At 40.9% G+C, this 19,877-nt stretch overlaps 1 protein-coding gene across 2 annotated transcripts in view; it reads left to right on the top strand.

The window, feature by feature from the left end:
* PRKACB (protein kinase cAMP-activated catalytic subunit beta) overlaps positions 1 to 11,394 on the top strand; it is a 72,180-nt gene extending 60,786 nt beyond the window's left edge. For both annotated transcript variants that reach the window (XM_082054355.1, XM_082054354.1), the window contains exons 8-10: positions 1,101 to 1,223; positions 3,286 to 3,450; positions 8,349 to 11,394. In XM_082054355.1, coding sequence (XP_081910481.1) covers positions 1,101 to 1,223; positions 3,286 to 3,450; positions 8,349 to 8,474 — 414 coding nt within the window. In that variant the 3' untranslated portion in view covers positions 8,475 to 11,394. The remainder of the gene's footprint in view (positions 1 to 1,100; positions 1,224 to 3,285; positions 3,451 to 8,348) is intronic.
* The last annotated feature ends 8,483 nt before the right edge of the window (positions 11,395 to 19,877 follow it).

The raw sequence follows: 19,877 nt of genomic DNA, 5'->3' as shown, positions 1-19,877 counted from the left end.
TTAGCAGACTAGAACAGGAGCTCCAGAGAACCACGTATAATAACTAGTTGCAGGGTGTTTCAGGTTTAAGGCACTTTACGTGAAATCAAACGTGACAAACCACTGGTTTTACACATAAAGTACCTGCAGTCTGGGGTTGCTGTTGATCAGTTTGTGTCTTGTACTTGTACTGAGTCTTTGAACATAGAAGAAATATTATTTATCATAAAGCTGTCCAACTGTAGCCCTTCTTGTTTTGCAAAGGAAAAATATCCTTATAGTTTATGGAACTGCTTATGATATAAACAATCATAATGCATGATGTGAAATTATCAATTTAATATGTGGTTTAATTAAACTAAAAATACTGTTCTGTGGGGAGAAAATGTTTGTTATTTGCAGCTTTTTTGTTCTTATGCAGTTAAAGCAGCAGTAGAAATTGGAAGGTGCCTACTACAAACTCTCTGTAGCAGATTTTTCGGGAAAAACTGAGTCTTAGCCCTGATCTCTGTAAAATATCTCAGTGAACACATAAAACTGATGTGGTTGCTGGGGTTTTCTGTGTTTTTAAATATTAAATGGGATTTACTAATGATTTTATGTTTAGGCTTTAAAGACCAGATCATAAATTAGTCTATAACAGCTAATTAACTAAAATTTTAGGCTCTTAAGTCTACTTTACTAAATATCAAAACGAATGTTCTGAAACGCAGATAATCAAGCAAAAAGATGATAGTATACAATATAGGATGTCTTGTTGTATTCCATGAAATTTCCCTAAGCTTTGAAAGAAGTTTCAGTCATTCTGTGACAAGATTATTTTTTTTAATAAATTGTGCCCATTTCCGTTGCTCAGGGATTCCTGTCACATCAGCATAAGGACATCACTGAAACTCAGCACAGGAATATGTGAAAAGTGTTGCACTTTCATCTCTGTTTCATTGTCATCACTGTATTAGATTTTAGGTATCTGTGAGCTTCAGTTTGGTTTCAACAAGGTTGTACGTTCTGTATTAAACAAGCAATAATGTGTTTGCTTTCTTGGAATTTCAGAGATATATGTTGAAAATGCTGAAGTATGTCAGAAATGTGCTAACAGTGGTATTTCTTGTTTTTTCCAGGGTTACAACAAGGCAGTGGATTGGTGGGCATTAGGAGTGTTAATCTATGAAATGGCAGCTGGATATCCCCCATTCTTTGCAGATCAGCCCATTCAAATTTATGAGAAGATTGTGTCTGGCAAGGTGAGCGAATCCACTGTCTGGTTTTGCAGGTGCAGTTGTTTGTCTTTGCAGAACCTGGTTTTTGTGTGGAGTAGATGCAGAATTTGCTGGCAACTAGACAGTGAGCCATTTGGAAAGGATATGGAAAAAGTTTGTAATGTATACTTGTTAAGTACAGACATTGCTACAGTAATATTAAAAACTAAACTTCTAAAAATCTGTTCCTGCCTTCAAATTTAAACTGCAAGTTATTTAAGTTTACAGACCTTGTAGTATTATATCATTATATGCTTGCATAAAAATGGTCCAGCAACTATTAACAACTATTTAGCTGTATGCTTAATTTGCCCAGCAATTTTCTCTTCTAGAATGTTTTTGCAACTTTTGAGAAGATTCTAAGAGTTTCTATAATTCATAGTAGGCTTTTTTACTCTTGGTTTCTGTAATTCATAGTAGGCTTTTTACTCCTCTCAAGGCATGTCTAATGTTCTGTTCAGCTTTCCTTGTTATATAAAATTTTAAATAAGTGTTCCCAACTTCTTACTTTTATTTTTCATTAATATCTTTTAGCGTGGCAGGGTGCAAATGTGATCATTCTGTTGTTTCTCCTGCCAGCCAGTGTTGTATCTTCGTGTTTTGTTGTGCTCACTCGATTTGTTATGGTTGTTCTTCCTTGTCCCTACACAAACACGCTCCGTGCTGCACCTCCCGTAATCCTGTAATTCCAGTGAAGGGAGGTGCCTCAGCAGGCCCTGTGTGCACTGCAGTGAGAGGATTCCTGCCTAGGACCTTATTTAAATCAAGAAGGTGGTTGCTCTTTGAAAGACTAATACTGTTACCTTTCAACCATCTCCTTGAATAGATAGGAATTAATTTACAAAGATAATTTTTTAAAGAAATGTTTATCTTCTAAACAAAAAAACTTGGGCATTTTTTGCAGTTGTATCTAATTTGCTCAACATTTGTACAGTTGATCATCTACCTTTTTTACTGAGTCCATGGGTGGATGGGTGCAGAAACAGCACTGGACTTGAACTCTGGAAACTCTAACATTCAGTTCTCAGCTAGCAGTATGTTTCTTTTATAACCTTAAGTCTTGTTTTAATCTTACCTCAAGCACTTAGTTCTCTACTTGAAAAATTGAGTTAGTATTTCCTTACTTCTCAGCTGTCTAAGTATTATATTCATTAAAGACTGTGAATTTCTCATGTGCTACAATAGGGCCATATTGACAGATAAACTGAAGCAATGTCCTTCATTATCAGACCTCTTGATTTTTCAACATGTTTTTATGTTAAATAATTCCATCTTCTGCATTTACATCATAATTGATCAGTTGAATGTTGTCAGTGTCAAATGCTGAGACTATGGGCATGACAAATGCAGTTTTCTGTGTATCTTTTTTTCCCCCTTCTCTCTTCCATCTCAAATGATGTCTATAGATCTTTTGCTAGTAAAACCTTCTGTATTTATATCCCATGAATCATCTTTCAATATTTCTTAGCCAGGTTTGAATGAATTGTATTGGCAAGTCACTTGTGTTATATTCAAGCAGTGCTCTTTTATTTATTGAAGGCTTTTGATATTGATGTGTTCAGTTATCAGAAACAGATTATAGTACAGCATAAAGTTCCAGATTGGATTTTCAGTTATTTCACAGTATATCTGTATATTTACATGTTATGCTATACTATACTGTATCTTGTGTGTGTATATAATATAATCTAAAAATTCGTCCCTAGAAAATAGAGAAAGCCATGAGCTGATGTTGTGTTGTTGAGATACCAAGTTAAATTTAGCTTTTATGTCATTATTATATTAAATTAACGTTTTCCCGTAACTCAGATGTAGAAACTTTCAGTTCAAAAAATGGGAAATGGACAAGGTACTGACAAAGACTCTGTGAAACAGAAAGACGTGCAACAATAATAATCTCTCCCTTCATGCATTCCTACTTGATTTGCTTGTAGAGGAAGAAGAGAAAATGGTCCAAATATTTCCTTTTGCATGAACATTGTTTTGCCTTTGGGAAGAATCAGATTGTGTATGTTATTTCTTAATTTTGTGGATGTATAATTTTTAGGTAAGGTTCCCATCACACTTCAGTTCAGACCTTAAGGATCTTCTAAGAAATTTACTCCAGGTAGATTTGACCAAACGATATGGAAATCTCAAGAATGGTGTAAATGACATAAAGAATCACAAGTGGTTTGCAACTACAGATTGGATTGCCATTTATCAGAGAAAGGTAAGACCTTCCTGTTCAAAACTACTTTCAGGGGCTGAAGTAAAATTTCTAATTGTTTTCTTCATTTTTTGCATCCTTAAATCTGTAACTTTTAATTAAACTGAGAAAAGGTGGAAGTAGTTTAATCTTTAAGACTCTGAATAGTATCTATTGGTTAAATTGTGTTTGTTTCTCGTTAGTATTTTATCCTGGACCTCTGTGTAACATTCACGTTCCCTTAACACATGTTATGCTTTAGTCTATTTCTGGAGTAGCTCAGAATGAGCCATCTCCTGTCTCTCTCACTTTTTATTTAACCCCTGCTATAGTGGCATCTATAAATACTCCTCCACAGCAGAGAGGAATCTGTTTTCCTTTCCAGCTAGTTCCTAGCAGTCAGACTTTGTTTTAGTGCAGAAGAGCTCTAGTCAAAGCTCCAGTTTTCATTTTGCTGCTGAAGAAGTACGGTCCCTCCTCTTTGCTCTCGCTTTATCTGTGATTGGGACCGGGTCAGATGTAGAGAGCATCTACTCAGCCCTCAGTGTCTGCTGAGGAATTTTTGTCTTCCTACACTACGCTTTAGTGGACTGCAGTTCCATGAGCTGCTAAAGGCTTCTTTTCTGCCATTTTTAGGATGGTTTTCTAGACCTGCCTGACCAACATGGCTTGTAATGTGGTTTTCAGAAACTCCCTGCCCAGTCTGCGCTATGAACTTCAGACTGCATAAGAAGGAAGGCAATAGAGAAACTGGGAATATTTTCAGAGTGTGAGCAGCCAGTAACATATTGGCCAGAAGGGAGCACGTTAGTGGCTGCTGGATGAACGAAGCGGAGCTGGGCAGAGGGATGAGGATGGTGGCAGTTGAGTCTAGGTCTGTCTTTGGGTAGCTCCGAAGCTCCCTCTCCCCTTGAAGGCAGAGTCAAATACCTGTAGATGAATGGGTTTCTAGAAACAGACTCCTAAGAAATTGTTCTCTTAAATGCAGCCTCTGAATTCTTCTTTTTTCAATAGACACAATAAAAGACTAAAATAACTTCATTGGTGTTGTCCCAGGAGACTCAGGTGGAGAAATAATTTTGCATCTAGATATTGGTAAAAAGGTTAAATAATAATATTTGAAGGAACTGGTTTACATTGTTGAGATGCTAACAGTATTGACTATAGAGGCATGAACTTGCTGCTGTAACAGCAGTGTTTTAAAGGCCAAACCTAAATACTAACAATAGTTTATAAAAAGAAACTGGTTGTTTGGCTACACAAACTGACAGTACAGTTGTTTTAGTATTCACTCATGTATTAATTACGAGAAGACAGGGTACAATTAACACATTCTGTTTTCTTTGTATTAAGTATAGATGTTTTTAAGGACAGATTCCCCATTGCAGAATTGTAATTATCTTTCTTTGCTTTCTTAATGCCTGTTTGTAAGGCAGATTTACATGCACTGAGTTTCATTTGCCAGTATCTTGTTTGGGGACACGCAGGCCCCATAATATTAAATTGGCTGGTTTAATACTGTGCTAAATATTCTTAGCATTGCTAGTGCACTACTGTAGATAATTACTTTCACAGAAACAGGAAATATTTTAAAATGTGAACTAACAGTACAGTCAGAATAACTATTACTGGTCCTAAAGGACTGTGAAAGCTGACGCTGAGTAAGTTTGAAGCTTCTAATTGAAAGGAATAAATAATGTGATACTAAGGCTCTGAAACAACAGCATAGATTGTAATGCCTTTTAAGCAGTCACAGAAATACAGCAATAAACTTGGGGTTTCTACCAGCTTTCCACAGTGGCTGTTACCACAGCATGTATTTTCCTGATTAAATATAGCATTCCTTGGCAGCTAACGTAATGTGAATAATTTGTTGTGCTACAGTCATAAGTGAACCGGTGAATTACTTAATATTTCAGATAATATCAAGTCTTGTTTTCTTTGTGCTGTTTATTAAAGTACTGCCTGATAATATGATTGCACTTAGGGCTAAACAGGTGTTTCTTCTATAAACCGGTGTTATCTCCTGCAATCTCTTTTCAACAATTTCCTTGGTGAAGATAATAGCAAAAAAGTCTGAGGCATCTCATTTGAACATGTTCTAAAATTCCAGCAGTAAATAAGATATTTCTTGTGCTCTGAGCTTTGCTGTAAGAGAGTAATTGAAAATCAATTTGAGAAGACACAGAGACACAATTCAGATAATGGCGAATGTGTGGCTCTGTAGACTAGGCATGTACACGGAGTGTATATTGTCTCTGGATAGATAACCTAAATACATATATTGTTTTAGGAGCAAAAGGATACACATGTGACAATTGTAGCACAGTCTATAAATGCAGAAAGTTGGTGTTTCTTGCGTGTGTATAGTGTTACTACACAAAGTCATCTCTTTAATTTACTGATTCACACACACACACACCCTGCCTCAATAATTTTGCTATAATTTTACTTACTGTAAAGGTGGATAAATCAGGCACCTGTCAAATGGAAAAGAGGGATGCGGTGCTGATAGTCGTGCCTCACACTCCAGTTTGCCCTAGACCCGTTGCAGTAGAACATCTTCTCCCTCATCATCCCTTCTCTCTGGTCACGTCCTTCCCATCCGTTCTTCATCATTGCCTCCCATCAACCCCAAACCCTGACTGTTCCTTCTTCCAGCATGTGATTGACTCTATAGTTTCTGTTAATTTAAAAAGTAATTAAGCTTAATTTTGAACTTTGAGATGTGATAGGCTAGAAGGATCAAGATCTTGAATTAATATTAGCTGAACAAAAGTAGAATTTAGTAGTCTGATCTCTAAAATAGCATTTCAGTGTCTGCAAGTTGGGAACAACTCCCTCTTTCCCTCCCCTCCGCACTGTGTGGGGACAGCATAAGCTGTTACCTGGTAACAATGCAGGTGTGTCCCTGTGCAGACACCTTCATTTTGTGTCATGTTCAGTTTAACTTCCAAGATGAGTAGAGGCTGAAAGTAGGGATAGAAAGATTGAGACTGTTAAGTTGTAGCCAGACCCAAGGATTTTATTGTAAGGTCAACTTTAAAAAGCTGCAGGTTCCCTCAACTTCAAGAAGCCGCAGTTAAGAGGATCCTGGAAAATAACTGGTTCTAGTACCAGAGGGTGAATGGTTGACTGCCATCCAGTTGCTGTGAGATGTGCTGCATCTCAAGGCTAATTGAGTATGTATATGGGTCTGGGAGGCTGTGCAGGCAGTCTTCACCAGAAGGGGTTTTCCTTCATTTCTTCACAAAATCATAGAATGTCCTGAGTTGGAAGGGATTCACAAGGATCATCGAGTCCAACTCCTGTCCCTGCATATGACAACCCCACAGTTCACACCATGTGTCTGAGGGTGTTCTCCAGTCTCTCCTTGAACACTGTCAGGCCTGGGGCCATGACACCTCCCTGGGGAGCCTGTTCCAGTTCTCCACCACCCTCTGGGTGAAGAACCTTTTCCTAATGTCCAACCTGAACCTCCCCTGGCACATCTTCCTCACATTCCCTCAGGTTCTGTCATTGGTCACTAAATAGAAGATTTTGGTGCCTGCCCCACCCCCGCCTGTCTCCTCTCCTCCAGGATGAACAAACCAAATGACTTGCGCCACTCCTCATACGGCTTCCTCTCCAAACCCTTCACCAACTTCATAGCCCTCTTCTGGACACTCTCCAGTAACTTGGTATGTTTTTTTATCCTGTGGTGCCCAGACCTGCACACAGTGCTCCAGGTGAGGCCGCACCAGTGCAGAGCAGAGCAGGACCATCACCTCCCTGCCCGGCTGCCCATGCTGTGCTGGATGCACCCAGGACACGGGTGGCCCTCTTGGCTGCCAGGGCACAACTGTTGGCTCCCCTTCAACTTGCCATCAATCAGAACATCCAGGTGCCTCTCAGCAGAGCTGCTCTCCAGCATCTCATTTCCCAGTCTGTATGTACAGCCAGGGTTGCCATGTCCCAGGTGAAAAATCTGGCACTTGCTCATGTTGAACTTCATGCCCAGTTCTCCAATTTGTCCCGATCCCTCTGCAGGGCCTCTCTGTGCCCAAGAGTGTCAACAGCTCCCCCCCATTTTGTGTCATCAGCAAACTTACTAAGCAATCCCTCAAATCCTGAGTCTAAGTCACTTAGGGCCAGTGCGCTTCAATGTCTTCATAAGATGGATCCCTGCGGAACCCCGCTAGTGATTGGTCACCAGCCCAACATTACCCCATTTACTAGAGCCTTTTGAGCCCGGCCTGTCAGCCAATTGCTCACCCACTGCACTGTGTGTTTACCCAGCTGTGTGCTGGACATCTTGTCCAGGAGAATACTGTGACACACAGTATCAAAGGCTTTCTTAGAGCTGCAGTGGCTTTTTTGTGCAGTCTTTTAGTGACCCCTTCAAGGCATTGCTGGTCTCCCAGTTGTGGCCTGCTTTCAAGAAGTCTCTCACTTCTCACAGTTCCTGGGAGGAACTTGGTAGGGGATAGAGAACAAATGGTTTTAAACTTGTATTAGGTCGGTTTTATTTGAAAATAGAGGACTGTTGGTAAATAGGAGGACACGGGTTCCAAACGGTCCTAAGATCTTTGAGCAGTGTTGATGGTGATTAATTGACTCCGTTTCCATCATGACTATGCGACGGTGACATGCAGCCCTTGCCATGTTGGGAGCGAGAAGTAAACTTTGTTTTGAAGTGGAAGTAATTTTTAATTGATGTTTGTCAGTGACATATTAGTCTTTCTCAACTTACATTCATACATCTAGGTTTGCACCTTCTTAGGCTGTGTTTGGTTTTGTGCCATAACTTTAAGCTATGATATCTCATTTCTCAGAAGGATTTGAGGAGTCCTGGTAATATTGTTGTGCTCATTATCACAATGTTAAATCAAAGGCCAGTAATACTTAATGTGGTTTTTTTTTTTTTGTTCCCCAAAAAACAGGTAGAAGCTCCTTTCATACCAAAGTGCAGAGGCCCTGGAGATACCAGCAACTTTGATGACTATGAAGAAGAAGATATTCGTGCGTCTCTAACAGAAAAATGTGCAAAAGAATTTGCTGATTTTTAGTAGGAGTAAGAGGACAAGATGACATCAGGGCTCACATTGGGATCTTTGCACTCTGTTAACAGATGAGGTGGAGCTGAGACCATCATATGTCAAAACAGTTACCTAGTTACTTCATTCCACAAAGCTGACTGAGGTCTTTATTGCCATCTTCCATGTGTGCAGTTTGCACCAACCCTTCTAACTAGGCACAATTAAGCAAGCACTGTTTGTGCAGTAACACAGAATAATAGACCACTTTCCTGCTTAACTTTGGTTTCTGTCGTTCTTTGTTTCTGTGTATTGTTCATTTTCCCCCTTTAAAATGAAGTAGTTTTTTACCCAAGAATGCTCCATTTTATTTTGAATAATGTATTATTTGTGTGAGTGAAATGGAAGGTGTTGCGGCTAGTGTGATTTAGACTGAAGTGAAAGATAAATGTTGCTTCTAGTCTGTGCCAGCCAATAATTGTCTGTCTTGTGTCTGATGCTACAATTTATAATAATTTTTTAGTAGCTCAGACTGAACCTAGCCAACATTTTTAGCATTTTTGAAGGTAGTATTTATCGCCATATAAATGTCTGCTAAATTAACTTAAAAACATTTCTTCCTGGAGACTGACCAAAATTCAGTAGAGTCAATTGGATGGCTTAAGTAGGGGACAGTAGCTAGACCCCGTGCCTTGGTTTTCTACATCCCTGCAGTTTTCATCACTGCCTCCTTCCTTTGTCTTTCCCACCTTGGCAGCAGGTCAATTGCCATAACCAGACTGTACCATGGAAAGCTTACAGTCTTGTGAGAGGGAGTAAATCCACCTGGTCTGGATTTTGGACCATATTTAATCAAGTCAACTTACCAGCATTTTAGTTGGCAGGTATGAAATGGCTTTTTTAAGAACACGAACCCTAAACTCTTAAAGGAAGTTTTGGTCAGTATTGTAGAGAATATGATTCATTTTGATTCACTCTTTTTTTTTTTCTTAAAAAAAAAAAGCCAGTGTTTGGGCTCCCAACGTATTCCTTGTTTTGAGCTTTTTTTGCTTAAAAAGGCATCCATTAAAATAAAAACCGGCATACCACAAAAAGCAAAATGCGCTCTGTCATTAGCTACAAAAAACAAATGGTTTAGCAAATGCAAAATCATTCTCTAGATGCATCGCTGGGTGAACACGGTTCTTTTTTGTTAGCTGTTAAGAGGTTATTGCCAAGTTTTTATTCTGGTATACTATATTCATAAACTGAGGATGGAGTACTGCTACAATCATGTTCTTTTTAATTACAGCACTTCATTCATGAAGAAAAGAGACAAAGTTTAAAAACTGCAACAGCTGGGTTTACTTTAGTTGCGTTGTGTCTTCATTTCTAACCTACTTTCTTTCAATCAAACAGAATGTATGGTCACACAGATATAAGTATTTGGGCTTAATTATATTTTGTATACTCTCACCAACTGACTTAAAGGATACTGCTACCATGTGCTAGCTTTGGGCACTTCTACACATTTATTTCAATGTTAATAATAAGTGGCTCAGCACTTTTTTGGGGGTTGCTTTTAAACTTATTCATAGTAGTTTTATTTGTACACTTGATTCTGGCTGTCTCGGTGACCTGTCTTAAAACAGCACATCTAAACAGTTTAAACTAGACTCACATTTTACGATAAATTTACATGCATACAAGGATGAATTGTTTTAAAAAAGAACAGAGCTATATTGATACATAGCCATTGTATGTGTTTGAATGTCAGTGCAAATAAACCACTGGCGTTCCTTCCTTTTAACCTGTTTGGACTCCTTTAAGAAAAGCCTTTGTAGACATTTTACAAAAGAGTATGAAACGTACCATCCAACATTCTGTATGTTTAGGTTGTTGAGCATTTTTGCACAACGTCATTAGGAGGCTGACACTGAATGCAGTCTTTGTCCACCCATATTTACATATGTGCAAGAAAAGTATAAGATACTTTGCTGTAGCAAATTTTATGTAACAAAGATATATCGTCACATTAATAAATTTAAAGAAATCCTTTGTATGAAAATGTTAAAATCTTTTGTATTTCATTTAGACCAAGGACATGCTGCTGTATGCTAGCTGTATGCGATAAATTCTACAGTAACTTTGTTGTCGTTTATGAACTTTAAAAGATTTTAATAAATGTTGGAGATCACAATTTGATTCTGTTATGATTTTAATTTTTAATCATTAGATCTACAGTTCTAGTAAGGCTCAGAGATTTTTGTTTTGTAAAATACTGTAATCATTCATCTTGCGTGTACAATAAGATGAAAGTCTAGGAAATTGGTTCTGACGTGTCTGTCTGATAACCAGATTAAATTTTACGTGGGCATAAGTGGAAAAGTCATCTTGATGCCATGATATTATGCTATTTTTTAATTTTATGAAAATCCTGTTAGAAAGTAAAATACTTTTCCAATATGGCATAATAGACTTCAGTATGGAAATGAGATTCTATTTTGGAAAAGGAGGGGAAGTGTGCAATTTCCAAGGCATTAGTGAGTACATTTGACAATGTGAGTATTATACAGCCCTCTCATTTAAACACAGTCATAAAATATAACTACAGAATATTATGTTACCTGTATTTAATTTGAAAAGTTCTTTTCACAATATGGAAAAATTGTATATCTATGACAGTAGAAGCTTGTTAATTTTACACATTTGAGGAATTAAGTGTTGAACTACATGGTATATTTTAATTGTACTCTAGTTGTATGTAACTTTCATTTCCAACATAAAGGATTGTATCTCATTAAGTAAATTGCTTTTTTATTATCTTGTCAGTTGCATTAAAACCCTTATTTTTAAATCCTTTAAAGTATTTTACTAATTTTTGCAAATAATTAGATGTTTTTAAGTGCTGCAATAGTGTGCAATATAGTAAACATTTATATACAGAAGTGCAAATTAAATTATGTACAACACCTGTGCTGCTTCTTTGTGAATCAGAACGTTGTGTGATGAGAGCCATTGCGTCTCCCCACACACTGCAAAGGGGGGTTGAAAGTGAGAGGAAAAGGTTATGAAAGATACTGGACATGTTAGTTGGGACCTGTTAGGCTTTACACTAACCCCAGGGTGCGCGGAGAACGTGAAGGGCACCGTGAGAACTCGGTGAGCTGCACCTCTTGGACAATCAAAGGCGAGCGAGGTGATCATGACCTGAAATGTCATTTGTCTTCATATTTTCACATTCAGACTGGAGGCTTTTTATTAAAGATAATTGCCTGTTCCTAAATTGTCTGCAGATCCCGCTGTACAAACTTGTGCTGTGTCTCATTGTGCTGTGAAACAACTGAAAAAGACTGTTCTGGGCTCGGCCTTGTCTGTCCTGAGGCTTTTTGTGCCAGCGTGTTTGCAGAGGCTCTGGCACCGCACTCCTCCCTGTCCTGCTGTCTGAGCAGAGCTGCGGCCTCTGTGCTTCTGCTGCATGCCTGCTGCCTGTGCTTTTGTGTTCTTCTTGCTTTTGTAATACAAATGCCATATTACATTTTAAAGACCTTTGTACTTTTTCTAGAGCCAAGCTAAGAAACTGCAGAAATATTGTCTTCTGTTTTTACGAGAGCTCCCGTGCAAACAGCATGTCGAGCAGCAGATTCTAAGGTGTCATTCTAATCTGTTGTTCTCATTTGCCACACGTAAGGAAGACTTACCCCAGATAAGAATTTGAGAACTGTTCCATAAGAAGCTGGTAAACCATGATCCATTCTCCAGCTGGGCTGTATATAGCTGATCTGGGTGTGTTTGACCACAGAAAAACAAAAAGTTGTACGACCACCATAGGTTTACAAGTGTGGGTCTTGCACATGTTTAAAAATATCTCTTAACTGACAGGTTGATTTGAGATCTCAGACAGAAGAGGTAAATACGAGTTGTCTAATGTCAGGCTGGGCAGTGATCGCTTCCAGTAAAACGGTTCAAGCTCCACAAGGATGTTTGAAAGTCTGTACATAGAAGATACTTGCCATCTTGCACAGGAATTGTGTGAAGTGTTGGGGTTTTTAGAAGGATAAGACTGATATCTCGGGGCAACATAGGATCTCAGCTTCCCTTTGACTTCTGAATTTGATGATGTGAGTAGAAGTTTGAATTAAATCTGAGGTCTAGTCACATTTTGACCTTTTGTTGTTGTCTTATATTTTTTTCCTGTTGTGTACTACAAAAAGTGATGCCCACCTGAAGGCTGCATGTATTGAAAATGTAGTTTATTCTTATAATTCACTGCTGTGAGAAGTTCTTAGCTCAGTGGGATTGCAGCAGCTTGAGGTTTCCACAAAATCACTGGGAGGAATTCCCAATAGTCTGTTTCAAAGCCAGTAAAGATTCCTTTAGAATCCTTACAGCCTCGTTGTCCTGTTCCCTCCCTCTGAGGGCAAAATACAGATGTCATTGCAAAAATGTATTTATAAAAATTGTATTTATGTGGCTCTTTGCTTTAAATTTTAAAAGCAACATATTTGTGGTGTTCATTTGTATTCACTTATTTATGGTAAGTGAAGCATGTAGAAGACCCAGTGACAAACTGGCACATTCCTTATTAGTGGCCAGTGTACAAGATTTAGACTTTGCGCAGTAGCAATCTAGTATCTCATTGCAAATTCTGCTGTTGCTGTTAAAAAGCAGCTTGTCTGAGGATGAGGCACCTTTGCTAAGGACAAGGCAGTGAAAACACCTTGCCCGGCACATGGACGTGGTTGCAGCACAAAGGCTCTTTAGGGTGAAGAGGTTGTTCCAGTTGGAAGAACTTTGAGGACAGAGGTCAATGACCTGTTGCCGTACATCGCAACCACAGTAAGAGATGTTTTCCTTTGCCGGGAGGTAGAGAGCAGAGATTTCTGCCTTTGCTTCTAAGATGCTGTGCAGGATTGGACAGGACACAGCTGTAGGTGTGTTGACTCAAATGGAGCAAGGTCTCAGCAGCCTGGCATGTAGCGCAAGAGGTTCTCAATGTGTCCAGTTGGTTACAGGAATAAATAGTGGTGATTTGTGCAAGAAAAAGAAAGCTGGACTGTTGGAGAGGCTTGCTTAAGTTTTTGAGATTATTCCACCATCAGGATAATTTGATTAGATAAAAAAAAAGCACCACACCTCATTTACATCTAGTGACATACCAATGCTTTGGTCTACACAGGAATATCACAACAATTGTTTTCTACTGGAAGCATTGTTCTTTACTGTGTATGTTTATTGCTGCTTTGAATGTGTGTATATAGTTATCTAAGTAATAGTTCATCAAAATGAATGCTTGATTGGGATGTCCATTCATTTTTTTCCATCTTTACTGTCATCTTTCTACTTGATGTTTGAAAAAGTGGGGATCTAGGTGCCAGGACTCCATTAATGGTAGGCAACACCTTGGATGAGTGAAACAACTTAATTCCCTTGTCTCGCAGGTGTGTTTATTGACTTTAAACAATACTTAGTTATTTCATAAATGCTCAGAGTTTATAAAATAGTCTATCTTTAAACTTCCACCTTAAAAACAAAACAAAACAAAAAAGTATGCCCCCAGTCAATACATTACGTTTATTTCCCTTTATTCCCTTACCATGCGTATGGGGGAAGTTTGCATCTGGCAAGCTTGCTTACCGGTGGGCAGAACTAGGAGAGGAGCTGAGCAGGTAGCCTTGGTAAAGACATTATGTTGCACCAGAAACAAGACTGTGGTGGCAAAATCATTCCAAGGCCTACCTGATATAACCTGTATAATGTAGTGATATCATCTTTTAATGTTAGGATGCGAGTTCACGTCAGGAGTGTGGTTCTCCTGTAGAAGTCTCCACTCTGTGGTCTGGGCCGTAGCCCAGGGACGTGGCTCCATGAGGAACATCCACATCAGAGAGCCGTCCTCCACCGCCAGAGCACCCAGAGCTCGTTCATTCTGGAAGAGACTTTCTGAACGGGGCTGGGCCGGCTGCAAGGTACGTTTCCTGCCAAGAGAAGCATTGCAGTGAATGCTGGGGGGGAAATATCCCCCCCCAGTCTCAAAAATTAGTTGCCCTCTTTAAAGCTACACAAGGAAACCTGAAATGTCAACAGAAATGCTTTTTCACTCAGGATTTATACAAGCCAAAGCTATGCTTTAGGGCATTTCTAGTATTAAACTTGTATTAATTCTGCAACTACTTGACTAACAGAATTCAACTTCGACTTTTCTTGAATTCTCTTTATGTTCCAGATTCCTACAGAAGCCTGTAAACCAAAATGAATCATGATTCCACCTTCATGTAGCTTTTCTGTAACAAAATACTCCTGTTACATTAATTTACCAGTAGATGGCACATCTGTATGGCATGAAACAGTGTGTGGAAGAGACGGCAGCTGCAGAATATAGTAATAACAAGAGACTTGGAAAATGTCGAAGAGCAGTAGGGAATGAGAAATTTGGACTATACCAGTCACATAATATGTCAGATAATATATGTAATACCAACCATGAGTGTTTGTTTATGTATTAGTAGAATATATATTTTAGATTAGATATAAGGGAAGAAATTCTTCCCCATGCGGCTGGTGAGGTGCTGGAACAGGCTGCCCAGAGAAGCTGTGGATGCCCCATCCCTGGCAGTGTTCAGGGCCAGGCTGGATGGAGCTATGAGCAACCTGGTCTAGTGGAAGGGGGGTGCAACCACACAATCTTTAACGTCAACTCAAACTAGTCCAGGATTCTATAACTATCCATTTATTAAGAAGATGGCAGCCTCACTCCTATAAATATTGCCTGAAGAACAAGGAGGAGGAGCGGAAGCATACTCAGTGCACCCCAAGAGCACCACAAGGCAAAGCTGTCTGGTGTGGCCGGGTTCCTACCTCTTCTGCAGCAAAAGCAGCTGTGAATCGCACTGTCACCAAGTGGGTCACTGGGCCACCAAGGTATCCAAATCAAGCTTTTGATGCTTTTTCAGTTACAGACAGGTTCTTCACTCTTGGAGAAAAGCTTCCCAGCAAAGTGGGGAAAAAAGCTAGCACTGATTTCTTCATCTAGTGTTTGAAAAGTAGTTGAGATTTCTGCTTGTGTTTTATTGGTATTTTTCTGTCTGTAACTGTATTTTTCCATTCTTGTGTGCATCAACATGTTGTGCTTTTTCATTTGCCTCACTCCATGCGACCAAAGCACTACCTTTCAGATTTCCCATAGATTTTACAGCTCTTTCACTGAGATGTGAGCCACATTGATATAAAATATTTTTATTAGGCTGGATTCTGTTTTACAATGTTGGTATTTCATATGAATACTTTTTATAAGCTTCTTGCTACATTATCACAAGCTAGGTAAATATGTGGCTGATACTACTGTTTGTATGGGCAGAATGAGTTGTGTTTTATGCAACGATTTTTCTATATAAAGTATAAGCTTTAAGATAACAAGAGTTTAAGTCTGGACAGTAGCTTTATTAAACATGAGCAACAACTAGAATAAGAAGGAGCACAATAAAATAAGTAGGGCAGGAAATTCTCAGTGAAGTGGATGTAATTCACGTGCAGGAAGATTTATTTAAGCAATTCAGTCTTGGAAAACGGAGGAAGGAAAAGCAGAAAGGTACCGCTGGCCTTGCACGGCAGTTGGCTGCTGTACACATTCATTTTTAGCCTGGTGTGCAGAGGGTGCAGCTCCCGTCATCTTCTTGGAGATTCATATGATTACAGAAGAAAGGCTGGATAATGCTGATTGTGTAAAAAGGACCTTAGCATACTTAAAGCAAAGATGTAAGGGGCCGGTTATCAGGACAAAGCAGAGGGTCTTTGCCATCCTGTTAGTTCTTGCCTTGTCAGTAAATCTGAGCAGCACTCCTCCCCTCCAGGTGCGCAGCAAGGGAGCTGTGTTGCTGATTCGGCACTGTGCACCTGCAGAGCTCTTAACCCCTGTCTCAATCCTGAAACCCAGAGCTTTTACAAAACTTTTTACACATCTCTGGACCCTGGGTTTTTTACCTTAGAAGAGTGTGCCCAGGAAACTGTATGGAGTATAAATAGAGGGTGACTGGGTCTTGTGCTCTGACCCTATTACTTAAACACACACCTCAACTTAATTGCCTTACGAATGAATGCCAGGTTGGTACAAGCATCTCTGCTGTATTCTTGGGTCAGGTTTTTTGCCTGCCTTCCCTCCACACTTGCTTTACACCAATGCTATCTTTGGCCTTTTGTCTAGGCTTTCTGCAATGCTCAGCCATGCAGAAAACCCCAGCGGGTCGGGAGCGGGCTGTGAAGAAAACACAGAACAGCTTTTGGGATGACCTTCCTGGCCAAGGCAGGAATTGAAGAGAGGAGCTTTGTTGCTGGACTCTGCAGGCAGACTGGAGCACCTTGCTGGGAACCGTCCCTCATCCCCTTATGTGATGCCTGAGTAGCGAAGGGAGAGCAGGACAACGGGTATTAAGCTGTTGATGCTGCAGAGCAAGGTAAGTGGCAAAATCCTATTCAAGTAAACTATAAAGAAAATGGACTGGAGTGGAAAAGACATCAACTGAGGAAAGAGAATTTTCTTAGAACAAAGTGTTGGAAAGGTGCAACTTGGGCCCAGTAACAGGGATTTTACCTCTTTCTGGGTATAGAGTAATTCCCAGAGACTGTGGAAAAGATCCTGAGGTACCTACTAATCCCAGGATGAGTAAAATCATCAGCACCGTACAGGTGTGATAAAAGACCTCCATAAGTGTAGTGTGGAGTCACGAGGTCTCCAGAGCAGACGGGGAGGGCAGGAGGTACTGCTGAGACCCCACTGCACCCCAGGGTGCAGCTCCAAATGTCTGCTCCTGGAAGGCAAACGCACACGAAGAGCAAAGGGAGGTGAGCTCAGAAAATACAAAGCCTATTTCAGAGAGAGTCTAAATGGGCTATGGTCATTCAGACAGCTGAGTCTGTATAAGCAAGTAAAGACCAGAAAAGCAGAGAAGTCAACTATTAAACTAAACAAGGTTACTACAGGATCAAATAGGTAGAAACTGTTCATGTATTTTTTTCAAGTTGTGGATTAAAAGTTCTCAGCCAGCGGCACAGGGGAGAACAACACAGGCTCTCTGCCGGGGGTGAGGTTCCCCGTGGGCTCAGGGCTGGATGCAGACATGGTGGTGTCAGGGCTGGAGACGGCAGATCAGACTCCATGGCTGCAAGGGCCCTTTTTAGTCCTGTATTGCTGGGAAGGAAATGATGCAAAAGGGATTTTTAGATCACCGTTATTAATAGGCTGGAGATAGCTATAAATTAATACAGTTTGGGTGGCGAAACCTGTGCCACTTCCACATCTGTGACAAGAATTACTTAAAACCAGCCTGTGTCCCTTGTCTGTTTCTCCTGCGCCCAGCACTGCGCATTAGGAGGAGCTGATGCTTCAGGCGCTGATCACGTTTGGGTGAAATCTCTCAGCATTTGGCTGTCGCTGGTTCACCGCCTTCCCCTCGTGAGCAGCATTTCCACAAATGATCGGTGCCAGCCCCAAAATGTCTCCCTGCACACCCGGAGGAAAGCGTAGCACCCGCCCGCGTTCGCCGTGCACTCATTGCCGGCAGCCGGCTGGGCTCGAACCGGGGGCCAGGCTGACCCCGGGGCCCGGGCGGGCGGGCGCTGCGGGACTCCAGTTCCCAGCCAGCCCCGCGGCGCCGGCGGCCGTTACTGCCCCTCGCGCCCGGGGCGGCTGAGGGGAGGGCGGTGCTGGGCGGGCCCGGGCAGCGGCGCGGGCAGAGCAACATTTGTGTTGTGCGGGGCTGCGGTGCCTTCTGCTCTGCGTAACGCAGCTCACGCCGAGGAGCTGTCCCAGCTTCCCTTCAGGTGACACCACACAAGTCCTTGGTCGTTTGCTCACTTAACTTCCCCTGTGAATATGCTTAACTGTGTTTTCACAGAATCAATGTAAGGGACCTCAAAAGCTCATCCAGTGCAATCCCCCCATGGAGCAGGAACACCCAGATGAGGTTACACAGGAAGGTGTCCAGGCGGGTTGGAATGTCTGCAGAGGAGACTCCACAGCCCCCCTGGGCAGCCTGGGCCAGGCTCTGACACCCTCACTGAGAAGAAGTTTCTTCTCAAATTTAAGTGGAACCCCTTGTGTCCCAGTTTATATCCATCACCCCTTGTCTTACCATTGGTTGTCAATTGTTTTGCCCAGGACACTGGCATAAGAAAGCTTTGAAGGACGCTATTTTGCCCATGGAGAGCTGCAATTCACCCCCCACTGCACGGCTAACAGGGCACTGCACTCTCCTTTGCCACATGTGCAATGCATTTTGTCTTCATGTACTGCTGTCACTTCCACAGACAAAAAATAATATCTGTTCCGTAAAAAAAAAAGTCATTTTTCAATACCCAGAAAAAACGGGGTCCATTAACCACAGTCACTTCTGCAGGTTTCTCCTCTTGTAACAGCGGAGGTTCAGAAACAAAGGGTTTGATCCCTCAACGTGCGCTCACCTGGGGCCCCGCGTAGCCTGGAAATGTGGTGGTTTTGGTGTTTTTCTCCCAGAATCAGGATGCAAATAGTCAAACAAAAGTCTTATTCACTCTCCTACTTTGTCTCCCTCCAGACATAATGTCATTTTAATTAAATTACCTTACCCCAATGAATGAGAATACAAACCACAGATCATATTCCACACTGAATTTTTCCACAGCCTATTTTCTTAACATTCCTTTCTCTGCTCTTCAAGGTCTTTTAGACAGAACACACGTGCTGTGTGAGCCTCTCTTCGGATACTCTAAGGATTAATTGAAGAACATGATGGAAGGAAGAGGAGAGTGTGAGTAAAATAGCTGGTTGATATTTTTATCCTCAAATGTCAGTTCATTACCAAAGTTAGAAAACAGCTGATGCAGAAATCTCATTATGGTCTCATTTAGAATGCATATTTCTTGAGAGACAAAAAATAATTGCCTTGTGTGGCTTACTTGTCCAACACAAATATGCCACATTTTACAGTACGCTTTTGAGACGTGAAGTAAAGAGGTTTTTCTTTAGGGTGCAGTATATTTAATGATCTATTTAACTTGTTTATCTGCGTTTATTTAAAATCTAAAGTAGCGAAGACTCCTACTGCTCTCTATTCTCAACATTCCTATTGATACTCAAGTCACATTATTTGCGTAGTTTTTGTGAGATTTGGTTATTTATTTGGCAGCTTGCAGACCAGGCAAAATCAAATGGTCAGAGAAGTCACGTCTACAGTCCTTTGCACAAAAGCGCAGATTTCCTGTGACTTTAGTGCTTGTACCAGTGTCTCAGTAGCAGTCAGGTAACTGGGATCTGTGTTCACAAGTGCAGCCAGGATGCAGGAACCTGCTTCTGGGAGTGGGACAGCTGCACGGCGCTGGGGACAGCCCCATGCCTGCTCTGCTGGCCAGCAGGCTGGGGCTCTCATGTCACAGACCCATTTGCCGAAATCGGGCTGAAGTCACCAGCTGGTTCGGTACAAATCC

Source organism: Streptopelia decaocto (assembly GCF_964273445.1).
Source record: "Streptopelia decaocto genome assembly, chromosome: 5".
Lineage (NCBI taxonomy): Eukaryota > Metazoa > Chordata > Aves > Columbiformes > Columbidae > Streptopelia > Streptopelia decaocto.
Note: the sequence above shows the minus strand (reverse complement) of the source record. Positions and strands in the feature narration are given on the sequence as shown.